This window comes from Anolis sagrei, chromosome X (assembly GCF_037176765.1).
Source record: "Anolis sagrei isolate rAnoSag1 chromosome X, rAnoSag1.mat, whole genome shotgun sequence".
Lineage (NCBI taxonomy): Eukaryota > Metazoa > Chordata > Lepidosauria > Squamata > Dactyloidae > Anolis > Anolis sagrei.
Window position 1 is genome coordinate 97,130,908 of NC_090034.1, and position 27,903 is coordinate 97,158,810.

General features: G+C 42.4%; 1 protein-coding gene across 1 annotated transcript; it reads right to left on the bottom strand.

Annotated features, from left to right (window-relative positions):
• LOC132780116 (atypical kinase COQ8B, mitochondrial) lies at window positions 1–27,903 on the bottom strand. The gene is made up of 14 exons (XM_067460874.1): window positions 27,665–27,903; window positions 24,529–24,771; window positions 23,361–23,427; window positions 21,877–21,954; window positions 21,400–21,519; window positions 19,703–19,788; window positions 16,992–17,132; window positions 16,603–16,684; window positions 15,322–15,415; window positions 14,143–14,284; window positions 11,958–12,065; window positions 11,771–11,836; window positions 10,375–10,461; window positions 1–3,904 (listed from the first exon to the last, which is right to left on the bottom strand). Exons 1-14 carry the CDS (start codon window positions 27,767–27,769, stop codon window positions 3,602–3,604), a joined length of 1,722 nt encoding a protein of 573 aa, XP_067316975.1. The 5' UTR covers window positions 27,770–27,903; the 3' UTR covers window positions 1–3,601.

Below are 27,903 nucleotides of genomic sequence, written 5' to 3' on the forward strand. Positions count from 1 at the left end.
AACAATAATAATCTTTATTTAATACCCCGCCACCATCTCCCCAATGGGGACTCGAGGCGGCTTACATGAGGCCAAGCCCAGCAGCATATTACAATAAAATAAAACCAAAACACAATAGTAACACAATAAAATACATGATGGGAAACTAGTAGAAGTAAACCAGGATCCTAACCGAGCCAGTTTTGCCTCTCAAGAACTCAGAATGTAGGCCTTTCCTCTGCTCATTCAGTACAAGAGGGGATGCAATGGAAGTTTGCAAAGATCAGACTGATGCATTCAAGTGTAGGTTCCAGGTCCGCACTGATGTTCACATTGGAAAACCCCGCAGCTACATCACTTCTTTCCCCACATTCAGGGCTCGCACATCAATTGAGCTATTAATTTATTTTGTTTTCCGTTTGGGCAGAGGGGCTGGACGCCCACAATCCGTCGCCACCCACCCTGAAATAATAAAAAATCGAATGCCCACATTTCCCGACGGTTAAACATCGGAGCCACAAAACCGGGCAGAAACAGGAAGCCCTCCCACTAGGCGGGAAGGGTGCTTTTAAAACAAGGTTAAATCGAACAGCGGTCCACTTCCAGGATTGCGTGGAGTCAGGCACACGCCCTGCAATGTAAACATCCCAAAACTGCAACTCAGCTTTCCTCTGCCCACCCACCTTTCCTCTTCAGCCAATTTGCCCTATAAGAAACCTCCCTTTAGCTTCTCCAGATCTCTGTTTCAGTGCTAGGGAAGCCAAATTATTATTTAACTACCAATTGATGTAGATACCATATGTACAATTGGTATTGAGTTTTTGCTGCAAGGATAGCGCCCCATCGCATTCACTACTATTAAAACCTTTGATCTGGCTATCCCTTACCGCCAGCCCATAATGTTATAGGAACAACGTTCAAAAAGAGAGAATTGCATTCTCAAGCAGCACTACCCATGAACAGCTTGCTGACCGTGGGCTCTGCATTCTTTCCTACACACTTTTTGACCACATCCTGCTGAACTTGCAACAATCTACTCCATAAGTAATGGCTTATCATATTCCACCCATTTTGTCAATCTCCAAGTTGAGTGCCCGACATTGGCCTGGAGATGCAGGGAAGCCAAGAGCCCTAAAAGCATTGCTGTGAGTTTTCCAGGCTGTATGGCCATGTTCCAGAAGCATTCTCTCCTGACGTTTCACCCACATCTATGGCAGGTATCCTCAGAGGTTGTGAGGTACATTGGAAACTAAGCAAGGGAAGTTTATATATATGGTGTTGGAGCATGTAAAGAAATCAGTTAGTGTGTGTTAACTGTAAAATAAGACGCACGAAACTGGTCGGGCTATGCCAGGGAGCTGGCTGAGTCTGGGACTTTTGGATACTGTTACATTTTTCAGGCGCGAGCTATGCAAGTCCTTGTAGAAACGCAGTGAGACACAGAGAGAGAGACAATCTGCTCTTGCTTCATGAGCTGCAGGAGGAAGAATTTCCATGTGGACAAAGAAATAACATTTTAAATCTCTCATGAAAGGACATTATGTGAGTCGACTTGGTTTTTATTGACCATCTGCATGGCATATTTTCTTTCCCTGGCAAGGCACTGTGTGGACTGATCAAACGTGAACTACACGTAGTTTATTATACAGGGTTAGTCAAAATGCATAGGCCAATAAGCCATTCAATTGAATGGCTTATTGGCCTATGCATTTTGACTAACCCTGTATATTACGGCATATGTGGTATGTCCAGGATGGCAGAAAGAACTCTTGTCCGTTGGAGGCAAGTGTGAATGTTGCAATTAATCACCTTGATTAGCATTGTAAAGCCTTAACCAGTATTTAACCAGTTCCTCCCTAGCCACATTCTGCAAGGAACTAAAGACGTGGATGTTTCGTTGTCTTTCGACTGATGACCCCTATGACAAACGATTGTACTGTGATCTATTTTCACTATTTAACCTGATTCCTGTATTACATCATTATGTATATATATTTATGTTAAACTGAATGATCCTGTTTCTGTCAAATTGCTCTGTTTTCATAATATCTCCTGTGCCAGTTATATTCTTATCCACCTTATTGAACTACTTACCTTTTAATCATTTTGTATGTTGGCCTCCTTCCCCCCTCCAAAATTTGGGTAGCTGTGGCTTGATGCTTGTTTATTACTGTTATGCTGTTTGGTGTCTTTTTAATTTGTAACTTGCTGTTGTTTTGCTTTTAATTGTATGTTGCCTGGACTTGGCCTCATGTAAGCCGCCCCGAGTCCCCTTGGGGAGATGGAGGCAGGGTAGAAAAATAAAGTTCTTCTTCTTCAAAAAACTCTAAAATTAAGACCCTCTAAAAACAGGGGAATTCCAGACATGAAACAATCAGGGTGAGCTAACACTTCCAAAGGAATCCCCAGGCAGCAACCAGCCAGGCTTTGAAGTTGCAAGGCTTTGCAATGATAATTAAAGTGATTAATTGCAACATTCACACTTGCCTCCAACAGACAAGAGTTCTTTCTCCCATTTTGGACATTCCTGGGATACATAAATCCTACTTACTTCGTTTCCAATATACCTCACAAACTCTGAGGATGACAGCCATAGATGTGGATGAAACGTCAGGAGAGAATACTTCTGGAACATAGTTATACAGCCTGAAAAACTCACAGCAACCCAGTGATTCCGGCCATGAAAGCCTTCGACAATACGTCAGGAGGGAATGCTTCTAGAACATGGCCATACAACCCAAAAAACTACAACAACCCTACGACAACAGTCCTAAAAGGTCCGAGAAAAGACCTCTGGCCTAGCCTGCAAAAGGTGGAGGGTCTTTCTGGCTGCTCTTTGGTGCAATCAGCAGCCCCACAAATCAGCCTCACTTCTGAGCTTATTTAAACCATTTGCTTGGGAACGGGAAGCTTGAAAACAAGAAGGCCATCCATTCTCTTTGTCGATCCCACCTCCATATTTCTTTCCTCTATGGCTCAGTGGACTGAACTGCATGTTGTGGCACCATTCACGTAACACAAGAAAGAATAAAGTGTGCCTGGTCCCACCCCCCACCCCTCTCCCTCCACCTGCATATTTTGTCCCAATGCATCCCCATCATTGTTCACCCTTTATCTACATATATCCCTACCCCAAAGGCAAATGTAAGCTGGGGCTGGAGAGGCAGTGGGAAGACACAAAGGATGAGCAGAACTGTCCAATGTCGAGCTATACGCAGTAAGATTTCATCTCTAAAGATGGAGAGAATATTGTCCACACATTAATATCAGGAAGACATCACAGCACCAACCGAGAGAGTGTAGGAGAGCAACTAAGTGGACAGGGATAAAGTTCTCTTGGTTCAAAAGAGGTCCCAGGAGCTTTGAACAGTAAAAATAGAAAAGGTAAAAATGGATAAGACAGCAAATGCCAAGGCAGCCCAGAATCCAGTCCTGGAGTGTGTCAAGTCAGCAATTGGTACAAAAAGGGACTGGTGGGGAGAGATTCTGTACCACAATTGACACAATCTACTGTAGGATCAGGCCCAACTATTAGGCTCCATCTCAGTGCGACAGAAATAATTTTGCCAATAATCCATTTGAGTATAGCAACATATCACAGCCACAAAGCTGCTGTTTCGCACTATGACCCTTCCGCCAATGCGGCACCTCGTCCCCGTGCAACGTATTGGGCATAGGCCTCTTCGAACATCTCGCGGCAAGGGATGATGGCTCCAAGGCGGGCGCAGATGAGGAAGGAGCCGGCCATCTTGCGGTGCAGGGAGTAGCTCTCCTCCGGTGGAGGGCTCAGACGGTGCTTTAGCATCACTGGGACGAGGTCCTGGATGCCCCGGGTGGTGTTCTGGGTGCCAAAGTTGAAGGGGCCGTGGGTGGAGAAGGCCTCCCCCAGAATCATCACGGCATCCACGTGCGCCTCCTCAAACACCTGGAGAGAACAGGGAAGTCTCAACTCCAACCACAACTTGCAAGGGACACTTTGGGGAGGACTATGCATCCCAAGTCATTGAGACCAACTTTTAACCTGAGATCCTACACCACTGAGATACAAGTATAGTTTTACACAAGGAGTGAGCAAATTAAAGCATGTAGGACTCCAATGTTTTCCCCAAATGCACCCTATGAAGTGTCAGGGACCCTTTTTTCCTTCAGTGCCTTCAGTGATTGAATGTAAGATTCTCCCTGACCACACTTTGCACATAAACCATCTAGGAATTTAAGATCGTCTGGGGAGGCCCTGCTTTCAATCCCATCTGGCAGGGACGAGAGACAGGGCCTTCTCAGTGGTGGCCCCTCGGCTGTGGTACTCCCTCCCTAGGGATATTATATCGGCCCCCTCCCTCCTGACCTTCCGAAAAAAAGTAAAAACCTGGCTCTTTGAACAAGCCTTTGGAAATGCAGTGCAATAGACAAACATGGAATTCTGTAAGGTGCACTTTATTTTATGGGTTGTGCAATGAAATCCTTCCTCATTCCTGGAGCCTTCTCCTTATAAGTTACACTGTCCTATCTGCCAGTGTTTTTAATTTTTTTTATAATTTTATCCATGCATCTGGCCCTGCCTAGTGAAATTTCCTGTGTTTTTAATGGTTGATTTTATAATGTTGTGTTGTATGTTATTTTGATTTTGCATTTTATGTATTTTGCTTGTTTTATTGTGTTTTGTGTTATTGCTTGTATTGTATTGATGGGCGTGGCCTCATGTAAGTCGCACCGAGTCCCCAGGGGGAGATGGAGCGGGGTATAAATAAAACTTTATTATTTATTATTATTACTTCCTTTGCTTAAAAGGAAAACTGAAGACGCAGGTTTGCAGCTTGGGAGTAATCCTGGACTCATCGCTGAGCCTGGAATCCCAGGTCTTGGCGGTGACCAGGGGCGCATTTTCACAGTTAAGGCTTGTGAAACAGCTGCACCCATACCTTGGGAAGACTGACTTGGCCACGGTAGTCCACGCTCTGGTTACATCCCGTATAGACTACTGCAAAGCGCTCTACATGGGGTTGCCTTTGGAGACTGTTCGAAAGTTTCAGATGGTCCAGTGGGCAGCAGCCAGGTTGCTAACTGGAGCACTGCTCAGGCAGCATACAAGTCCTCTATTGTGCCAATTCCACTAGCTGCCAGTTTGCTACTGGGCACAGTTCAAAGTGCTGGCTATAGCCTATAAAGCCCTGAACAATTCCAGCCCAGCTTATTTGTCTGAATGTATCTCTCCCTATGAACCATCTAGGAATTTAAGATAATCTGGGGATGCCCTGCTCTCGATCCCGCCTTCTTCGAAGGCATGTTTGGTGGGGACGAGAGACAGGGCCTTTTCAGTGGTGGCCCCTCAACTGTGGATCTCCCTCCCTAGGGATATTCGAATGGCTCCCTCCCTCCTGACCTTCCGAAAAAAAGTAAAAACCTAGCTCTTTGAACAAGCCTTTGGAAATGCAGTGCAATAGACAAACATTCAATGTAAGATTGAAATATGGAATGGCTTAGACCAGTGGTCCTCAAACCTTTTAAACAGAGGGCCAGGTCACAGTCCCTGAAACTGTTGGGAGGGCCAGATTATAATTTAGAAAAAAATGAATGAATTCCTATGCACACTGCACATATCTTATTTGTAGTGCAAAAACACTTTAAAACAATATAATAATGAAAATGAAGAATGGTTTTAACAAATATAAACTTATTAGTATTTCAATGGGACGTGTGGGCCTGCTTTTGGATGATGAGATAGAATTGTTGTTGTTGCTGCTGCGTGCTTTCAAGTCATTTCAGACTTAGGTTGACCCTGAGCGAGGGCCAGGTAAATGATCTTGGAGGGCCGCATCCGTCCCCCGAGCCTTAGTTTGAGGACCCCTGGCTTAGACAATGCTACTGGAAAATGAGATTAACAGGAAGACATTGGTTATTATATGTTTTAATAGTTTTTGTATGGATTTTATAATGTTGTTTTAAATGTTTTAATTGTATATTGTGGATTTTTCTGGCATCGAATTGTTGCCAATTTGTACCCCCGCCGTGAGTCGCCTTCGGGTTTGAGAAAGGCAGGATAGAAATATTGTAAATAAATAAAAAGGGTTATCTGTGCCATTTTTTTCTCTTTGGACTCTTTTGTTCCTTTTAGGGAGGTTTGAGGGGATCAAGGAGGCAAAGTGCAGCCTTTTCCCATGTTTGGGGGAAATTGGGCTGGTCTGGAAGCAAGAAATTGTTTGAAAAACAGCCTGAAAAAATCTTTGGGAGTCTGAGAGAATCTCATGGATTGGGTCTAAGGTTCTAAGAAAATGAATTTGTTTGGTGGTGGTGGTGGTGGTGGTGGTGGGGGGGGGGGTGTTACAATTTTCCCACTCCTTTATAAACAAATGCAGCCTCTGCATTCACAGTGAGTGCACAATGACTCTCCAGAACTGAAGACAGATGTTCCTCATCAGAAAAAGTATTCAACCGCTATGACAGATGAATTTATACAAGTGGAAGACACTAATAAGATTCCAGTCATTGTCATTAAAAAATCATTTCCAAATTCTGGTTGTATTGCATAGTCAAGACATAGCTTTAAACCACAAACCAACTTCCCATACTGGAAATGTTTTTTTATTTCCCCCGCCCCAACCAAAATTATTGTGAATAGTGCTACATAAAATTATACAAACATTCAAAACATATTCCATTGGTAACACATGTTTACATTATTCCCACTCTTTCTCCCTCCCTCCCTCCCCTCCCTGGGAACAGTTTGCAAATTTTGCTGTATTTATTACGATTGTTTGATCGTGAGGATAATCTTGTTTAATTCCTTATATTAATCTTTCCCCTTTATTATGTAAATTAAGTCTTTCCATTCTGTCTCCCATGAGTTTCTGATTTGGCTCATCCTGTAGTAACTTTTCCTTTCTCTAATGTAGTCTTGGAGGAGGTAGTCCGCTAAACCAGTGGTTCTCAACTTGGGGTCCCCAGATGTTTTTGGCCTACAACTCCCAGAAATCCCAGCCAGTTTACCAGCTATTAGGATTTCTGGGAGTTGAAAGCCAAAACATCCCCACAAGTTGAGAACCACTGCGCTAAACATTTATACTATGTTTTTGTGTCCCATTTCCTTTGGTCCTTCCAGCCTAAGTCAATTGAGGCTTTAATTGCATCTAACATGGAATTTATTAATCCTTCCCATTCTTTAGATCCCCTTTCGCCTTCAGTTTTCTGGGGGAGAAATGTTACTGCCTCTGCAGAGTCCTCCATTCCACCTATAAGGATTACTGCATCATCTGTGGATATCTATGTATCTATCTATGTATCTATCTATGTATCTATCTATGTATCTATCTATCTATCTATCTATCTATCTATCTATCTATCTATCTATATCTGTTGTAGGTCTTTTCGGGCCACACAACCATGCTCCAGAGGCACTCCCCCCCCCCCCCGACGCCTTGCCCGCATCCATGGCAAGCATCTTCAGAGGTAGTGAGGTGAGCACCCTCACTACCTCTGAGGATGCCCACCACAGATGCAGGCGAAACACCAGGAGATAATGCCTCCAGAACATGGCCACACAGCTCGAAAAAACCCACAACAACCCAGTGATTCCGGCTATGAAAGCCTTCGACAATACATATAGTTTTATATTTTTTTCTGACCTAATTAGGTTGACTAAGGGTTCTATCCCACTGGAGCATTGCAGCGCACCCAAATACCTGGGAGTCACTCTGGACCGTGCTCTGACCTACAAGAAGCACTGCCTGAACATCGAGCAAAAAGTGGGCGCTAGAAACAATATCATACGAAAGCTGACTGGCACAACCTGGGGATCACAACCAGACACAGTGAAGACATCTGCCCTTGCGCTATGCTACTCTGCTCCTGAGTACGGATGCCCAGTGTGGAACACATCTCACCACGCTAAAACAGTGGATGTGGCTCTTAATGAGACATGCCGCATTATCACAGGGTGTCTGCGCCGTACACCACTGGAGAAATTACACTGTCTAGCCGGTATCGCACCACCTGACATCTGCCGGGAAGTAGCAGCCAATAGTGAAAGGACCAAGGTAGTGACATCTTCAGCTCATCCCTTGTTTGGGTATCAGCCAGCACGTCAACGACTTAAATCAAGAAATAGTTTTCTAAGATCTACAGAGACACTCGCTGGAACACCTCAGCAAGCGAGAGTCCAAAAGTGTCAGGCTCAAACCCAGCACCTCAATCCGTGGGTGATACCAGATGAGAGACTCCCCCCTGGGCACACAGAAAACTGGGCAACTTGGAAGGCGCTGAACAGACTGCGCTCTGGCACCACGAGATGCAGAGCCAATCTTAAGAAATGGGGCTACAAAGTGGAATCCATGACATGCGAGTGTGGACAAGAGCAAACCACTGACCACCTGCTGCAATGCAACCTGAGCCCTGCCACATGCACAATGGAGGAGCTCCCTGCGGCAATACCAGAGGCACTCCAAGTGGCCAGATACTGGTCAAAGGACATTTAATCAACTACCAAGTTTGCAAAATTTGTGTTTTTTTTATCTGTTTGTTTGTTTTGTTCTGTTAGAAATGTAATACAATGGTATGATTGCTGATGACACGATAAATAAATATCGCTAGGGCGAAGAGTAGTGGAGAGAAAGGGCAGCCTTGTTTGGTTCCATGCTGGAAATGTGATGAGTGAGGAGCATGCAAGGATCGCATCTGTTAAACACATGAATATGACTCTTCCTGTGGGGAAGCCACTGAGAAGTTGCAACTGGGTGCCCTCCTCCCACTTGGACTGGAAATCATAATCCACGTCAGAGCCATTTTTCTTATAAAAATTAATCTATACCCACAAGCGTTCTGTACGCCTCCAATCAACATTCCTGCACCTCCTCAAACCCAATAAAGTTTAATGCTCTGTCACAATGCTGGCCTCTCTTGGCAGTTTAGCCAAGTAATTTCTTTCATGATACGATCCACATAAGTCAGACCAATCCCGAAGCCATCGAAATTGGGATGTTTGGAAATAATATGGGAACATACCCTGGGCCTTAGGTTGCTAATCCAGGGGTAAAATGAATTCCTGGGAACTTTTTGATATTACAAAATTACATTGCTCTCATTCCACATCAATGGTGCAGTGCCAGCCTACAGAATCCTAGGATTTGCAGTTTAGGGTTAGATACTTAGAATCCCCATCTGGAGAACTCTAAGGCCTCCCTTACAATGCCCGCTTGAGCCCAGGGGACTCCTGGCAATGTGCAGAAAACTGGTGGAGTGCCAGAGAACCATTGCCCCTACATTCAGACCCCAAGAACCTCTTTGATGCAGCGATTGTGAAGCAACTTTTACTTCTATCCTATGGAATCCTGATATTTGCAATTTAGGGATTTTTACCTTTCTCAGCCAGAGTGCACTAGGGCCTTGCCAGAAATATTAAAAATTAACTACGTATATATTTTTAATTACAAAAAATGTGATTCAAGCACATTATAAATAAAGGATTATTATTATTTTATTATTATTATGTAGTCGGCGATGACAACTGGGCCAGCCTGGACTAACAAAGGCCAAATACTATAGTAGTTCTCAACCAGAGGTCCAGTCATGATCTCACATTATAGAGCTATAGATGGCTATAGTTGAAGCATGGGCAAACTTTGGCCCTCCAGGTGTTTTCGACTTGAACTCCCACAATTCCTAACAGCCTACTGGCTTACACTGAGACCTACTAACACTGAGGCCTTCACACACTGAGGGCTCTCTCAGACTGAGGCCTTTCTCCCACTGTGGCAAATTAACACTGAGGCCTACTCATATAGAGGCCTGAACATAACCACAGAATAGATTCCAGTAGGTGGTGCTGTGCTATTTAAACTGGCCAGAGAGGGAAGCCTGTTGCCACTTGCCTTTTGAACCATTGAGAATTTCTGAAGACAGTCCTTCTGGATGTCTCTGAACTTTAACTTCCAGCCTTCTTCAGCACTGGGGCTCCTGGGGACCAAAGGTCACCAAGTTCTGGTGCATTACACAATTCCAAACCCTGTTCTAGACTGGCCCTGTACAATTGCACATACCACATGACAAAAACACACAGCCTGAACAGAGGTCTTGAAGGGCTTTGCAAAAGAGAGGCACAGATGCTCCCAAGTCAATAGGGATTTAGATTGCGTCAAAAGGATCATGAATGTTTCCAAACAATTTGGGAAAGGTGTTGATATTGAAATGAGATATTTCTATGAGAAGATTAACTGCAACCAGTACACTAATTTAAGGGGATAATAACATAAATGGTGGTAGTGAAAATGAGACCCTGCCTTCTCTTGGATCCTGCAGTTATCCTGTTGCCTATTCCACGCCACCCCATGCCCCTTCCTTGGTGGAGTTTCTTCCCAACCCTTGGCAAAGCAGACTTCCTCATCCATTATGCTCAGATGCACTCACCTTGGTCTCAAACCCCGTCATGAATTTAAGGTCTTTGGATTTCTGGAGGACTTTGGCCCTGTCCCCATCAGCAGCAGCTCTCACCACCTGGTTACACCGGAAAAGAATTTGGTCATGTACAAATACTCCTCTAAATCAGCGGTTCTCAAAGTATGCTCCGCAGAGCCTTTTTCCCTTGGCCCCCTTGCCACTCAAAAGCATTTTTCTTCACTTCCTTTGCCACCCAGAGCCTTTGCCCCTTTCCCCCTTGCCTTCCTTGCTTCCAAAACCCCATTTCCTTTCCACCGCTGAGCGAGTGCTTTGATTATGCTTTTCTTGCATGGCAGAAGGGAGTTGAACTGTATGATCCCTGGGGCCGTTGCTATTATTATTGTTGTTATTATTATTTGTATTATTACAAAGGCTCGGTGGCCATTTGCTGGGGGTGCTTTGATTGTGCTTTCCCTCCACGGCAGATAAAATACCGTATATACTCGAGTATAAGCCCTTCTTTGGCTGAAAAAGGCCCCCTCGGCTTATACACAAGTCAAAGTTGTTTATTATTTTACTCTGTTGTTGTTGTTACAACATTTATTATTTTACTCTATTATTTTTTATTACATTTATTATTTTACCCTATTATTATTATTACTATTACATTTATTATTTTACTCCATTTATTATTACTATTATTATTACAATTATTATTTTACCCTATTATTGTTACTATTACATTTACATTATTTTACTCTATCATTATTTTATTACATTTATTATTTTACTCTATTTTATTAATTTATTATTTTATTCTATTTTATTAAATTTATTATTTTACTCTATTATTGTTCCTATTACATTCATATTATTTTACTCTATTATTACATTTATTTCACTTTATTATTGCTATTATTACATTTATTATTTTACTCTATTATTGTTATTATTACTTTCACATTATTTTACTCTATTATTATTACATTTATTATTTTACTTTATTATTGCTATTATTACATTTATGATTTTACTCTATTATTGTTACTCTTACTTTCATATTATTTTACTCTATTATTATTACATTTATTATTTTACTTTGTTATTGCTATTATTATATTTATTATTTTACTCTATTATTACTGTTATTATTACATTTCCATTATTTTACTCTATTATTATTTTCATTACATTTATTATTTTACTCTATTATTACTGTTATTATTACATTTCCATGATTTTACTCTATTATTATTGAGAGGATACGTAAGTAATAAAGATAGCCAAGTGGACAGTGAGTGCAGTTTCCCTTCTGTGTTCAAAAATCTGTGATGACGAAAGATGGAGCTTCTCTCTTCCTACGATGCCGCCCTTATTGTAAACCATCAACTTTCCTGCCCCACCTGGGCGTAAATTCAGCACTTACCTCAATGTAATCATCAGTGAACTCCTTGCTGAAGTCTCGACTGGCCCCAAAGTCCAACAGAGTAACCTGGAAAGAGCATGGTGTTAGACATGTCTCTAGTATTACGTGGGGCTACAAGGGAGAAGGGATTCAAGTCCCATAATCCCTCCATTCCCAAAGGAAAGGACTCTTCTTCTCCCCACCACACCTTGTGCCTCTTAGCATCATAGAAGAAATTAGACCAGTTTGGATCGGTTTGCATGAAACGGAATTCAAACAGCTCCTGGAGACACAGGCGAAGGATGTGTGAGCAGATCTGGAAAGAGGAAAAGACAGACTAAATGACCCTTCAGCACGTTTAGAATGGCCTGGAAGGAGCTGGCAATTGTAAAGATCCCTTACCTTAACAGCCTGGATGGCAGGGCCTAGGAGAAGCAGGCCAGCTAGTTGCAGCTTTAGAAGGCCTGGCAGAGGGCAGCAGTAGCCATTTTAGTTCAGGGAAAAACACCACTTCAGAGAGGGGGAGTGGCCTAGGCCTGAGTCAGCCTTAGAACAGCCAGGATTGGTTTATTAAAGGGGGGCGGAGTTTAGCATGGTTTGGAGGGAAAGAAGGAGGCTTTTTCAGTCAGTCTGTTGTTGTTGGAGATTAGGGTAGGAAGGTAGTTTAGGAGTTCGTGTTTTAAGATTAGTTTAGGGAAGGCAGTTTGCCTTAGGTTTGCCAGCAAAAGAAGCTGTGGCAAACTGGAACAGTTATCAGGGAAAGATAGCTGGAGTGTAGTTAGCTAGGCCACAGTTGAGGGTAGCTAAGCTACAGTTGTGTCTTGGCAGAGATTCAGATCCTGTCAAGTATACTTGGTTTTAAAGAGAAGAAAATCTCTGAATCTTGTAACAAAGAAAGAACCATTTACATGTAACCATTACGCTTGCAAGACATAAACCAAAACCTCTATGTAACAGCTAAGATTTTTAACAGCATTTACACTTTCTTCTGTACTTTATCAATAAACTTTCCTTGTTTATTTTAAACTCAAAAAGCCTGAGTCAAGTGTACATTTGTGGATACAGTCCCTTTTCAACCTCAACTGTTTTCCTTTGAAGAAGAAGATAATAAAACACAGTGCTTGGGGATCTTTAAAACCCTTTTAATATTTTAATTAGCTAGAGTGTTCCTGTACGTTTTAGTTTATGGTGGCAGCGGAAGTTAATCAGAGAGACATCCCCTCGTAACGTTATATAGGTGCCAGTAGAGTAAATTCTTCATATTGGAGGGACAGTTGGTAGAATCTGCTTTACCCCCTGTCCAGAGCTATCGTTTTGTCATACGCAGTGCCTTTATAGCAATCCCTTTAAGGCAGGCATGGGCAAACTTTGGCCCTCCAGGTGTTTTGGACTTCAACTCTCACAATTCCTAACAGCCGGTAGGCTGTTAGGAATTGTGGGAGTTGAAGTCCAAAACAGCTGGAGGGCCAAAGTTTGCCCATGCCTGCTCTAGAGTAATTCCACAAGCAGCAGTCTATTATATTCAATATAATTATATTATCTATATAAATAAAAATGTAATGTTTGTTTATGGGATTAACAGAACTCAAAAACCACAGGACGAATTGACACCAAATTTGGACACAAGACACCTAACAACCCAATGTATGTCCTTCACTCAAAAAAAAATCGATTTTGTCATTTGGGAGTTGTAGTTGCTGGGATTTATAGTTCACTAATCAAAGAGCATTTATAGTTCACAATCAAAGAGCATTCTGAACTCCACCAACGATGGAATTGAACCAAACTTGGCACACAGTTCTCCCATGACCAACAGAAAATACTGGAAAGGTTTGGTGGGCAGCGTCCTTTGATTTTGGAGTTGTAGTTTACCTACATCCAGAGATCACTGTGGACTCAAACAATGATGGATCTGGACCAAACTCTACACGAATACTAAATATGTCCAAATGTGAACACTGGTAGTGTTTGAGGAAAATAGAATCTTGACATCTGGGAGTTGTAGTTGCTGGGATTTATAGTTCACCTACAATCACAGAGCATTTTGAACCCTACCAACGATAGAATTGGTCCACAGAACCCCCATGTGGGCCACAGCAACGCATGGCAGGGGACGGCTAGTATACAATATAATACTACTACTACTAATATGATATTATAATTATATATTTTATAATACATGTAATATTACTAATAACATTACAGTATAATGGAATAGTACAATATAGTAATACATAATACTAATATTGTGCAATGCTAATAATATAATATATTGTATTTACATATTACTTATAAGCCGCTCTGAGTCCCCTTCAGGGTGAGAAGGGCAGCATATAAATGCCATAAATAAATAAATAAATAAATAAATAAATAAATAATATTCCGCTTCTCACCTCATTACGGACCTCCTGGTCGAGCGCCTGGCACTGGTCGAGGGGGACCCCGTCAATCAGCTCCATAGATAAGACCCTCCTGGTAGAGAGCTCATTAATCACCTTTGGCACCTCAAAGAAGGGGTCTCCTTCCAAAAGTTGCCTGTGGAAAGAAGACGTTGGTCAAGAAGCCCTAAACTAGGAAGCTACAGAAGCTGCGGCTCTTTTGGTTGCACTCAAGCAAAAAAGAGCACGGACAGAATGCAAGCATTTGCATTTCCTTGCAGATTTATCCAGAAGCAAGAGGCACCTCTGTGGTTCCACCCAGATAAAGCATTGCAAGGAATAACAATACGATAGAAGACTATGTCCTAAATGCTGTAAGGAAGGACAATAAATAGACAAGACTTAGGCCCCTTCTACACTGCTATATAATCCAAATTATCAAAGCAGATAATCCACATTATCTGTTTTCAACTGGATTATATGTCTACACTGTCATATAATCCAATTCAAATCCGATAATCTGTATTTTATACGGCAGTGTAGAAGAGGCTTTGGACTGCAACTCAGTGCAGTGGGAGTGAAGGACTGAGACAAAGCGCGCATCAGATTATCCGCTTTGAACTGGATTATATGGCAGTGTAGACTCATATAATGTAGTTCAAAGCAGATAATCTATAATTTATATGGCAGTGTAGAAGAGGCTTTAAACTGCAACTCAATGCAAGGGAAGTGAAGGACCAAAACAAAAAAAGACTATAATTATCAAAACAGGTAATTCACATTATCTGCTTTGAACTGGGTTACATGAGTCTACACTGCCTTGAACTGGATTATATGGCAGTGTAGACTCATATAATCCAGTTCAAAGCAGATAATGGGAATTACCTGTTTTGATAATTATATGGCAGTGTAAAAGGGGCCTTAGTCTCTTCTCAAAACTGGGCAAAGCTGAGGAAGTGACAACTGTGCCATATTACAAAAAAAAGGAAAGGTTGGAAAGGAGAGATCTCATCCAGAGAGATGTAGAAGGAGCTTGGAAGAACAAAGCTTATAGGTCTATGAGACTGGACAAGTAATTATTCAGGACTAGATCTTAAATGGGGAAGCAGTTACGAATTATTTTGAGAAATATGAAGGAAGCATCCCAGAGGGAAAGAAAAACCCCATGGATCCTAGGGATTTGTTCTTGGCTACCTGAACCTCCTGGCACAGTCAGCTTCCCGTTCGTAGTCGCATTCCCATTCCAGCTCCTTCTGCAGGACTTGCAGAGTGTTGTCTGCAAAGAGACCTAGAAGGAGGAAGAATATGCTTGCATGAGGTGAGAAGTCTTTATAGTATTTTCCTTTGTGAAATAAAGCTAGTGTGAAAACTCCATACATCTCAATTTTACAGGAGTAATAATAGGTAAAGCTAAAAGTAAAGGTTTCCCCTTGATATTAAGTTTAGTGGTGTCCGACTCTGAGAGGTGGTGCTCATCTCCATTTCTAAACCAAAGAGCCGGCGTTGTCCATAGACTCCTCCAAGGTCATGTGGCCGGCATGACTGCATGAAACGGTGTTACCTTTCCGCCAGAATAGTATCTATTGATCTACTCACATTTGTATGTTTTGAAACTGCTAGGTCGGCAGAAGCTGGGCCTAACAGCATGAGCTCACCCTGCTCCCCAGATTCGAACGACTGGCCTTTCGGTCAGCAAGTTCAGCAGCTCAGCAGCTCACCTGCTGCATCAAGGCCCCCAATCATCATAAACATTATACAGGTGGAATAAGTATTTATATAAAATCTTCATAAACATTATATAAAAACTAATTCGCCTGTAAACAAATGGTTTACCAAGCTGATACATTTTGCAGAATTTGATAAACTACCTTGTCTTCTTAGAAATGAAAAAATACAATGTGTTCAAAATCATTGGAAGCCTTTTGCAGAATAAATAGATAGAACATTTAAAAACTGGTTTACAATAGTTTTGAGTGATTAGAAAGGCATTGTCAGAAAGAAGAGCAAGATTATGATAAATATTGTACAATTAGGTCATGTTAGAATACTTTATGTAACATTTACATAGATATCAATATGCATTGCTTGATAGGCCAAATTATTGTAAGACTCTGTCTTGGTGTAGAGTCAGGAAGTTTTTGTTCAAATAAGTTACATATGTGTTACTATTATTAGAAAATGTAAAATAACTAGTTAAGCAGTGCCACCATTATTATTATTTTATCTTTATATCCCACCACCACTTTCCCGAAGGGACTCAGGGCAGCTTACATGGGGAATAAGCCCCCCAACCTGTTCCTTCTCACTCACAGACCACAGGTATTACATATTGTACTATGCTAATAATGTAATATACTGTATGCATATATATCTTCTAAGCCATTCTGGGTCCCCTTCGGGGTGAGAAGGGTGGCATATAAATGTCGTAAGTAAATAAATAAATATGAATATGTGTGTAAATAAATAAATAAATACCTTCAGGGAGTGCGACACTCATCTTGAGTACTGAGAGAAGGTTATCCACATCACTTCGGATACTCTGAGCAATACCTGGATACTGCAGGGAAAGGTAGAGAGAAAATACCTCTTCACACCAGGACTGGCTAAACTGTCTGCTCAAAGGGACATAGAATTGTGGTCTTTGGACTTCAGGCATGTAGCCAGTGTCTTTTCCCACCAACCTCCACTTAATATAGCAGTGGTTCCCACCCTGTGGGTCCCCAGGTGTTTTGACCTACAACTCCAGAAATTGCAACCAATTTACCAGCACTTAGGATTTCTGGGAGTTGAAGGTCACTGTCATAGAGCAATGTTCTAGACTGTACGTATCCAGCCCTCCCAATTCCTTCCCAGCTCAGCCTTACCTGGATCTTCATTGCCACTTCCGTCCCGTCCTTCAACACTCCAAGGTGCACCTGTCCAATGGAGGCGGCTGCAAAAGGCGTTTCCTCAAAGGAGGCCACTTTGTCCCGCCAGTCAGCGCCTAGTTCTTCCACCAGCACCCCCTGGAAAGCCAGAAGAAGAGAACCTCAAACAGGGCACCACAGCTTTCAAAAGAATTTTCATTCAGAAAGAGGCACTACAACGTATATCAGACTCAGGGTACCACAACTATTTATTTACTGTATTTTTTTTACCCTGCTCTATCTCAACCCCTGAAGGGGACTCGGAGCAACTTCCAAATTGGCAGTACAGTGTTCCCTCACTTATTATTATTAGTGTTATGTTCCAGAACCACCCGTGAAAAGTGAAACTCCACAAAGTAGGGACGCTATCTATCTATCTACACACAAACACATGTATATATATATATATATGAACTAAGGGGGTCCAGGAAGACAGTTACATCTTGTCTCCTGTGTTATGCTATTAATATAATATAATATATTGCATATACTGTATATACTCGAGTATAAGCCTAGTTTTTCAGCCCTTTATTTAGGCTGAAAAAGTCCCATTTGGCTTATACTTGAGTCAAGATTATTTATTATTTAATTCTATTATTATTATTATTATTATTATTACATTTATTATTTTACTTTATTATTGTTATCATTACATTTATTATTTTACTCTATTATTACTGTTATTATTACATTTCTATTACTTTACTCTATTATTATTACATTTATTATTTTACTCTTTTATTACTGAAAGGATGTGCAAACATATTTACACTGAAAAAGGTTGGTATCATGGTTTAATCAGAGTTGGACAGTCTTATCTAAAATTACAGTTTTGTGTAAATATTCAAAAACATTTAACCTACTGGTGCCTCAATTAATGTCATAGTATTGGAATCTATTTTTATTTTGGAATTTACCAGTAGCTGCTGCATTTCCCATCTTCGGCTTATACTCGAATCAACATGTTTTCCCAGTTTATTGTGGTAAAATTAGGTGCCTTGGCTTATATTCAGGTCGACTTATACTCGAGTATACACGGTACATATAATATTTATGATATTATAATGTAATGTTCCAGAACCACCCACGAAAAGTGAAAATCCATGAAGTAGGGACGCTATCTATCAATCTATACACACACAAACACATGTATATATACGAAGAGAGGGGGCCCAGGAAGGCAGTTCCATCTTGTCTCCTGTGTTATGCTATTAATATAATATAATATATTGTATATACATTTAATATTTATGATATTATAATGTAATACAATATAATACTAGTAATAATAATATGATATTATGATTATATATTTTATATTATATGTAATATTACTAATAATATTACAGTACAATGGTATAATACAATATAGTAATATATAATACTGATATTGTGCTACGCTAGTAATATAATATATTGTATGTACATTTATCTTGTAAGCCGCTCTGAGTCCTCTTCGGGGACTGAAAGGGTTTGGTGGGCACTGACCTTGAGTTTTGGAGTTGTTGTTCACCTACATCCAGGGAACACTGTGGACTCAAACAAAGATGGATCTGGACCAAACTTGGCATGAATACTCAATATGCTCAAATGTGAACACTGGTGGAGTTTGGGGAAAATAGACCTTGACATTTGGGAGTTGTCGTTGCTGGGATTTATATCAAAGAGCATTCTGAAGTCCACCAATGCTGGAATTGAACCAATCTTGGCACTCAGACCTCCCATGACCAACAAAAAATACTGTGTTGTTGAAAGCTTTCATGGCCAGAATCACTGAGTTGTTGTAGATTTTTCAGGCTGTATAGCCATATTCTAGAAGCATTCTCTCCTGATGTTTCACCTGCATCTATGGCAGGCTTCTTCTGAGGATGCCTGCCATAAATGCAGGTGAAACGTCAGGAGATAATGTTTCTAGAATATGGCCATACAGCCCGAAAAACCTACAACAACCCAGAAAATACTGTGTTCTCTGATGGTCTTTGGTGACCCCGCTGACACCCCCATCACGACCCCCACAGGAGTCCTGACCCCCAGGCTGAGAAACTAAATCAGCAATCTGAATTGTGCTCGGTAGCAAATTGTCAGCCAGTGGAGCTGACACAGCAGGAGAGTTGTATGTTCCCTATGTGCTACTTCAGTGAGCAGCCTGGTAGCTGCTCGTTGGACTAGTTGAAGCTTCTGAACATTTAGCTCTTCTATGTCAGAGGGGACATTCCGGAGCAATTGTGTCAACTGCCTTAGTCATCTCCCCATTCCACAGAGTGACCAAAGCATTGACAGGATCACCTACTGAGGTGGCGGGAAATTCCCCAAGAGCCATCCCAAACTATGACAATTGCTTTGAGGCTGAACATAAGGATGTTCTGAGGCTATACAGAATAACTTCCCAGCAGTGGGCAGAATAACTTCCCGGCAGTGGCCTTAACACTAGCATTTTCTCCTGTGTGCACAAACTTCCTGATTATTGGTCTCTTTTCTTCTCCCTCTATGCCTTGCCAAGGACCAGGATACAATGGCATGTATCCAAAGGTAACCACATCCTGCTTCTATGCTGTACATGACCACAGCACCCATTCTCAACTCTCACAACGTGCCTTCATGCAACCCCGCCCACAGATGTGACATGAGATGGCCTACCCTCCCTAAATAAGCACACATGAGTGACGCACCGTCATCTGAGAGGGCGGCATGAAGTCTGCACTCTGGCGCACACGCTCGAAGATTCGCTGCAGCTGAGGACTGATGAAGCTGTTGTCTGTGGGGAGAAGGGTTAAGTGGGATAAGCGGATATTCTGACCATCACTTGTTTTACTGGAATGCAGGTGCACCATCTCCAAGAGATGGCAAGATGGGTTGAGTCATCAGTCTTGTTTTCATTTTTTTTTCGTATCAGGAGCAACTTGAGAAACTGCAAGTCGCTTCTGGTGTGAGAGAACTGGCCATCTGCAAGGACGTTGCCCAGGGGATGCCGGGATGTTTTGATGTTTTACCATCCTTGTGGGAGGCTTCTCTCATGTCCCCACATGGGGAGCTGGAGCTGACAGAGGGAGCTCATCCATGCTTTCCCCAGATTCGAACCTCCGACCTGTCGGTCTTCAGTCCTGCACGCACAAGGGTTTAACCCACTGCGCCACCGGGGGCTCCTATCAATAAGATAGGATGAAAGAAGAATCACCAAATTTCTCTAAGTTGTGGCGCAGCTGGGTGGGAGTCAGCGGTGACCGAAAGGTCATGACTTCGAAGCCAGCCCGGGTTGGAGTAAGCTCCTGACCATTTGTCTAACTTGCCGTCAACCTTTGCAGCCCGAAAGACAGTTGCATCTGTCAAGGAGGAAATTTAGGTACTGCTTATGCGGGGAGGCTACTTTAACTAATTTACGACACCATAAAACTCTCCAGCAGCGTGCAAAAGAACAAGGAAGTACTCTATCGGTGTCACAAGTGGATGGTGAAGCGAGAGCTCCCCCGGTGGCTGGAATTTGGATCATACCCTCATCAAGCTAGAAAGTTAAATAGCCTTTGTGTGTCTGTCTATATATGTTGTGTGTCTATGGCATTGAATGTTTGCCATATATATGTGCATTGTGATCCGCCCTGAGTCCCCTGCGGGGTGAGAAGGGCAGAATATAAATACTGCAAAAAAATAAGTAAGTCAATCCACTCTAGCGAGGCAAAAATGTAACACCATTTTTGTTCCTGGGTTATAAATATAATTTCCTAACTGGTTCTATCATAAAAACATGGGGAAAAGGTTATGAAAATGCAAAAACTTTGTTTTTGTAGGACATCTATAGAAACATTTTGCTATATTTTTCAATGAATATCTCAACCAATTCAATATAGTTTGTGGCAGCAACAAAAACAAAGTTTCTGGAGTATAACAGCTACATTCAATGTATTTACTATGCTTCTATACCGCTATTCTCAGCCCAAGGGCGACTCATGGCGGTTAACAAAATGGCACAATTCGATGCCCTCAATAGTAAAAAATAATTTAAACATTAAAAACATTTAACACAGGTAAAAATGCATTACAATTAACATCAGTAACACAATAAAACCCATAAGTCTTCCGCAGTATTCAATGTAAATACTGCTCAATTAAACAGGAAATAACACTCCCAAAACAGGAACAGATTTTCTTTTCAAATGCAGGTAATGGCTACCCCCTTATCCTATCCTGTCTGGCAGACATTGCACATTGAGAGTCAGAGAAAAACTCTGGACAAACAAGCCTGGATTTCAGAATTTATTCTCATATGAAGGTCAGACCCTGAATCAATTTGTTTCCAGTAGTCTCCTGTATGGAATCACGGGAAGGTATGGAGGAAGAGACGAAGAGGAGGAAGGAAAAGTTCAGTTCATACCTTGAATGCTAAGCATCTGTCCAATCTTGAGGGCTGCCCCACGCATCTTGCAGAGTGTGTCCACAATCCGCTCTGCATTGGCCTCTGATAGGAAGGGACTGGATTCTAATAAGCTGCCATCTGCAGAGATAATTTGTGGAAGAAGAGGTAGAGTCTGAAGCAAGGTAGCAAACATCTCCCAGCCCCATCACCATTGCCACAACTCTTGGTGGCATTTGATTCTTTCTAGAGCAGGGGCTTTTGCTTCCCATTCCTTTTGTTGTTGTTCATTCGCTCAGTCGTTTCAGACTCTTCGTGACCTCATGGACCAGCCCACGCCAGAGTCCCTGTCGGCCGTCACCACCCCCATCTCCTTCAAGGTCAATCCAGTCACTTCAAGGATGCCATCCATCCATCTTGCCCTCGGTCAGCCCCTCTTCCTTTTTCCTTCCGTTTTCCCAGCACAAATGTCTTCTCTAAGCTTTCCGATTTCCTTACCTTTGGATTTTTGCTCCCCATTAAAAGAGTTCTTTGCCACTTCCACCAAAGCTCCAAGTCCCAAACCCACAGCCAAACCTAAAAATAAAGGATCGGATTAGATGATAGTCTGGCTACTTGGGTCCTCTGTATCAGGAGAACAAAGCAGCTGGTGTGGCCAATAGGTTACTCCAAAATACAAGTTACTCCAAAATCAGAGACAGAAAAGCATTGATTTCAGCACCCCTCCAGCACCAAGTCGATTTGTTTGTTAATGTACGATGGTTGAATGAAAAGTAATGCCTCCCCCTTCGTTACTTGGGTTTGGATGGGAATATTTTAATAAATCAAATGCAGAAATAATCCTTAGAATGTGCTCTTTAACTACCACTATTCACTTTTCCACATAATCACCATACAACTGTATACATTTCTGCCAACAATGAACAAGTTTTCTGAAGCTGTCACGGAAGAAGTTGACACTCTGTTTTTGCAACCAGCGTCTCACAGTTCTCTCATCCTGGGTACCCATCGTGCACAGATCTTCCGATAGCCAAGCCAAGCAATAATGTGGCCCACACGTTCTTGTGAAATGCCAATTATGCTTGAAATTTCTCTCTGAGTGATATGGCAATCGTCCTGAATCAATCTGTCAACCTTTTGCTTGTGAAACCTGGTGGGTGCTACCACAGGACATCTAACTCTTTGTCACACAAGTCAGATGTTCCCACCTCAACATCTTTAAGCTCACTCGTTCAGTGACACACAGTCCTCACATCAACACAATCACCATAAAGAGTTTGCATTTTCTGATGAATCTCCTTTGGGGTGACACCTTCTGCTGTCAAGAATTCAATGACTGCACGTTGCTTAAGTCGCATTGACCGACCGTCTGCACAGGGTTCCATACTTTGCACTTTAACAACAGAATTGTTCAATGCTAAGGCTTCCAGCCAAAATGGAACTGTAGAGGAAAGTCGAATGAACAAACCAGTACATGCCGCATACCAGTACTGCCATCTGTTGAGTGGTTTACGAAGGTGGAGGCATTACTTTTCATTCAACCCTCATAGTTTAGACCTCAGTGGAGGTGGATGCAGTATGCTTTTGGACTTCAATAGAAACAGATGTCTTTTTGACTTATGCAAGAACAGTTACTATATATTTGCTTTGAGAAGCAGTGAGTACAATTATACAGTTGGGACTTTCCTTATATGCTTAAATGTAGTTTGGAGTATGGACTATTGATTGAAAATGATGCCTTGTGTTCTCAATACAGAGAAACGACATCCTATCTGTAACTGAACTTTAATAGGAAATGTGTTTATATGCTGAATTAATTCAAGACGTTTATGAGTAAACAAGATATTTTACTTTTAAAAGAAGACTTTTACTTTTGTCTCTGAGTGCATATTTTTAAACAAAGAGGTTTCAACATTAACCCCTCTCGCATGCACACATACATGCACATGCTCATCCTCGACTGCTCACACCACAAACCTCACCTCCAAAGTTTGCAAACCGCCCGACGCGTGTAACTGGCACTTTCCGCTCCCGGGCTCTCTCACTAAGCTGAGGAATAAAGCAGAGATGAAAGAAACAGAAATCAAAGCCAAGCAGATGCCAGAGAGAGACACCTGTTTGGGAGCTTCCCAGAGGCAACTGCCCAGCAATAGAAACACAATGTGAGGCAGGACAGACATGCCTCTATTCTGCCTTTGTTAGACCACACCTGGAATACTGTGTCCAATTCTGGGCACCACAATTGAAGAGAGATATTGACAAGCTGGAATGTGTCCAGAGGAGGGTGACTCAAATAATCAAGGGTCTGGAGAACAAGCCCTATGAGGAGCGGCTGAAAGAGCTGGGCATGTTTAGCCTGAAGAAGAGAAGGCTGAGAGGAGACATGATGAGGTCCATATATAAATATGTGAGGGGAAGTCTCAGGGAGGAGGGAGCAAGCTTGTTTTCTGCTGCCCTGGAGACTAGGATGCGGAGCAATGGCATCAAATGGTAGGAAAGACGATTCCACCTGAACATTAGGAAGAACTTTCTGACTGTGAGAACTGTTCAGCAGTGGAACTCTCTATCCCAAAGTGTGGTGGAGGTTCCTTCTTTGGAGGCTTTTAAACAGAGGCTGGATGGCCATCTGTTGGGGGTGCTTTGACCACGATTTTCCTGCTTCTTGGCAGGGGGTTGGACTGGATGGACCATGAGGTCTCTTCCAACTCTATGATTCTATTATTCTCTGCCTTCATTCTAACCAAAAGGTAAGTGATGATTTCAAATATTATTCCAGCTCTGATCCAAACAGAAAATTAATTGTTTGGGATACAGATACCACACTTAGTCAGTCCTTATTCTGAGTTTGCATTTAAAGATGCTCTTTTCTTGTTGCTGATTCCAGAATTGCACTCCTGACAGACTCCCCAACCAAAATGCTACTTATATAAGAAAAATTATAGTTTACGGGGAAGAGGCATCGTCTTAGTACACGTCCCTTCCGGCCCACTGGACTGACATTTGCAAAAGCATAGTAGCCTGCTCAGCCACATTCTTCCACTGTCTACAGTCAGTTGGGATATGGGTGGCATAATGCAATCAAGCCTCAAGGAGAGGCAGGTAATAACATTTTTATTTATTATTATTCATTATGCAAGAAATAAGCCTTACCTTCTGTCTCACTTTTACCATGCTCTCCGGGTCTTTCTTAGAACGAGATTCCCTGGCTTTCTGGATGTCCTCCTTTGTCAGGCCTCGGGATGATGCAGTCTGGTGAATCAGACGGGGATGCCCTAAACTGGGACCAGCTGACCACCCTGAACGGTTTGTGATAGGGCTTCCTTCCCATATTGAGCATTTCCCCTGGCAAGGGACACTTTCTTTTTGGAGCGATGCCGACTGCTCCTGAGAGTCCTGTAGAAAAACAAACCACTGTCTGTTAGTTTACATTACAGATATCCTGCTCAGAAGCCCCACTACTTTCCAACCCCATCAATGGCTTTAGGAGCAAAGAAAGAGCCAAATCCAGGGCTGACACCACTAAGGTATACATGTCCTAACCACTGCCAAACTACGAGGGTTGAAAGAAAAGTAATGCCTCCACCTTCGTAACTCCTAAACATATGGCAGGACTGGTATGTGGCAGGTACTGGCTTGTTCAGTAGACTCTCCTTTACAGTTCCATTTTGGCAGGAAGCCTTAGCATTGAACAGTTGTGTTGTTAAAATGTGAAGTATGGAACCCTGCTCAAACGGTCGGTCAATGTGACTTCGGCAACATGCAGTCATTGAATTCTTGACAGCAGGTGTCACCCCAAAGGAGATTCATCAGGGAATGCAAGCTGTTTATGTTGATTGTGTTGATGTGAAGGGAAGCCTTTGCCTTAGTTCTGTGTATTTGTGTATCATTATTATTCCACTGTATTAAAGGCACTGAATGTCTGCCTATCTGTGTATATTGTAATCCGCTCTGAGTTGTCTCGGGGAGATAGAGTGGAATATAAATAAAATATTATTATTATTATTATTATTATTATTATTTGAAACACAACAAGATGAGTCCACAGTAGACACTCAGCGAGGTGCAAGCAGCTTGGATCACACGTCGGACACTTCCCAAGTGTCGAGGACTGTGTGATGTATCGGCGAATAATGCGTGCAGATCCCAGTAAGGTGGCCTTCTGCAGCTGGCAGGTTATTATTATTATATTCTCAGCAGCCTCGGCCAGCTCAGTTATAAAGGTGAGGAATGCTGGGAGGTATAGTTCTGATGAACTGAACACTCAGCTGAGAACGCACACTACAAAGTGAAAAAAAGAAAGCACTCTGCCAATTGAGCCTGCTGTTTAACTGATAAGCAGTGGGATCTCTATTAAGGCTGGAAGTGTTAATCAGCTTACTTGGGATCATTCGTCTATGAGAGCTGATGTTTGTGAGCAAGCCAGGCAATCTTGAATCAACCGCACAACAGAATGTGAATCACAAATATTCAAAATTAAAATATGAACAATTGTCCTTGGAGGGTACATCTACACCAGGAACGGCCAAACTTGGCCCTACCAGGTGTTTTGGAGTTGAAGTCCAAAACACCTGGTGGAAGGGTTTTGCATTCTGAACTCCACCAATGATGGAATTGAACCAGACTTGGAAGACATAACTCCCAGGACCAACAAAAAATATTGGAAAGGTTTGGGAGTTGTAGTTCACCTACATCCAGAGAACACTGTGGACTCAAACAATGGTGGATCTCGACCAAGCTTGGCACGAATACTAAATAATCCCAAATGTGAACACTGGTGGAGTTTGGGGGAAATAGACCTTGACATTTGGGAGTTGTAGTTGCTGGGATTTATAGTTCACCTAAAATCAAAGACCATTCTGAACTCCGCCAACAATGGAATTGAACCAGACTTGGAACACAGAACTCCCATGACCAACAGAAAATACTGGAAGGATTCAGTGGGCATTCACCTTGAGTTCTAGAGTTGTAGTTCACCTTCATCCAGAGAGTACTGTGGACTCAAACAATGATGGATCTGGACCGAACTTTGCTTGAATACTCAATAAGCCCGAATATGAACTCTGATGGGGTTTGGGGGAGATAGACCTTAACATTGGGAGTTGTGTTGTTGTTCATTCGTTCAGTTGTCTCCGACTCTTCGTGACCTCATGGACCAGCCCACGCCAGAGCTCCCTGTCGGCCGTCACCACCCCCAGCTCCCTCAAGGTCAGTCCAGTCACTTCAAGGATGCCATCCATCCATCTTGTCCTTGGTCGGCCCCTCTTCCTTTTGCCTTCCACTTTCCCCAGCATAATTGTCTTCTCTAGGCTTTCCTGTCTCCTCATGATGTGGCCAAAGTACTTCAACTTTGTCTCTAGTATCCTTCCCTCCAATGAGCAGTCGGGCTTTATTTCCTGGAGGATGGACTGGTTGGATCTTCTCGCAGTCCAAGGCACTCTCAGCACTTTCCTCCAACACCACAGCTCAAAAGCATCGATCTTCCTTCGCTCAGCCTTCCCTAAGGTCCAGCTCTCACATCCGTAGGTGACTTCAGGGAATACCATGGCTTTGACTAGGCGGATCTTTGTTGCCAGTCTGATGTCTCTGCTCTTTACTATTTTATTGAGACTGGACATTGCTCTCCTCCCAAGAAGTAAGCGTCTTCTGATTTCCTGGCCACAGTCTGCATCTGCGGTAATCTTTGCACCTAGAAATACAAAGTCTGTCACGGCCTCCACATTTTCTCCCTCTATTTTCCAGTTGTCAATCATTCTTGTTGCCATAATCTTGGGTTTTTTTATGTTTAGCTGCAACCCAGCTTTTGCGCTTTCTTCTTGGGAGTTGTAGTTGCTGGGATTTATAGTTCACCTACAATCAAAGAGCATTCTGAACTCTACCAATTATAGAATTTAACCAGTCTTGGCACTCAGACCTCCCATGACCAACAGAAAATACTGGAAGGGTCTGGTGGGCATTGACCTTGAATTTAGGAGTTGTAGTTCATCTACATCCAGAGATCACTGTGGACTCAAACAATGATGGATCTGGACCAAACTTGGCACGAATATTCAATAAGCCCGAATATGAACACTGGTGGAGTTTGGGGAAAATAGACCTTGACATTTGGGAGTTGTAGTTGCTGGGATTTATAGTTCACATACAATCAAAGAGAATTATGAATCCCACCAATGATAGAATTGGACCAAACTTCTCACATGACTAATAGAAAATACTGTGTTTTCTGATGGTCTTTGTCAACCCCTCTGAGAAACACTGACTTAGGGATTTCCTGATTACCCAGACTTACCCTCCTGTGGCTGCTGCTATTGGCACTGATAGGCCGCCATAGGGCTGCCCTCCCATTGGGGACAACCCTGGCCCCCAAACACCGAATCCCCCTTCTCCAAGGCATCTCAGGTGTGCTCAGGGTGAGGGATCTGGGGTCATTGGGAAGCCTGACCCGGAACTAGGTGCATTTCAAAGAAATATTCAAATACTGCCGGTTTCCAGTTGCCTCCCACTCCTTCTGCACCGACTTCCGGTTGG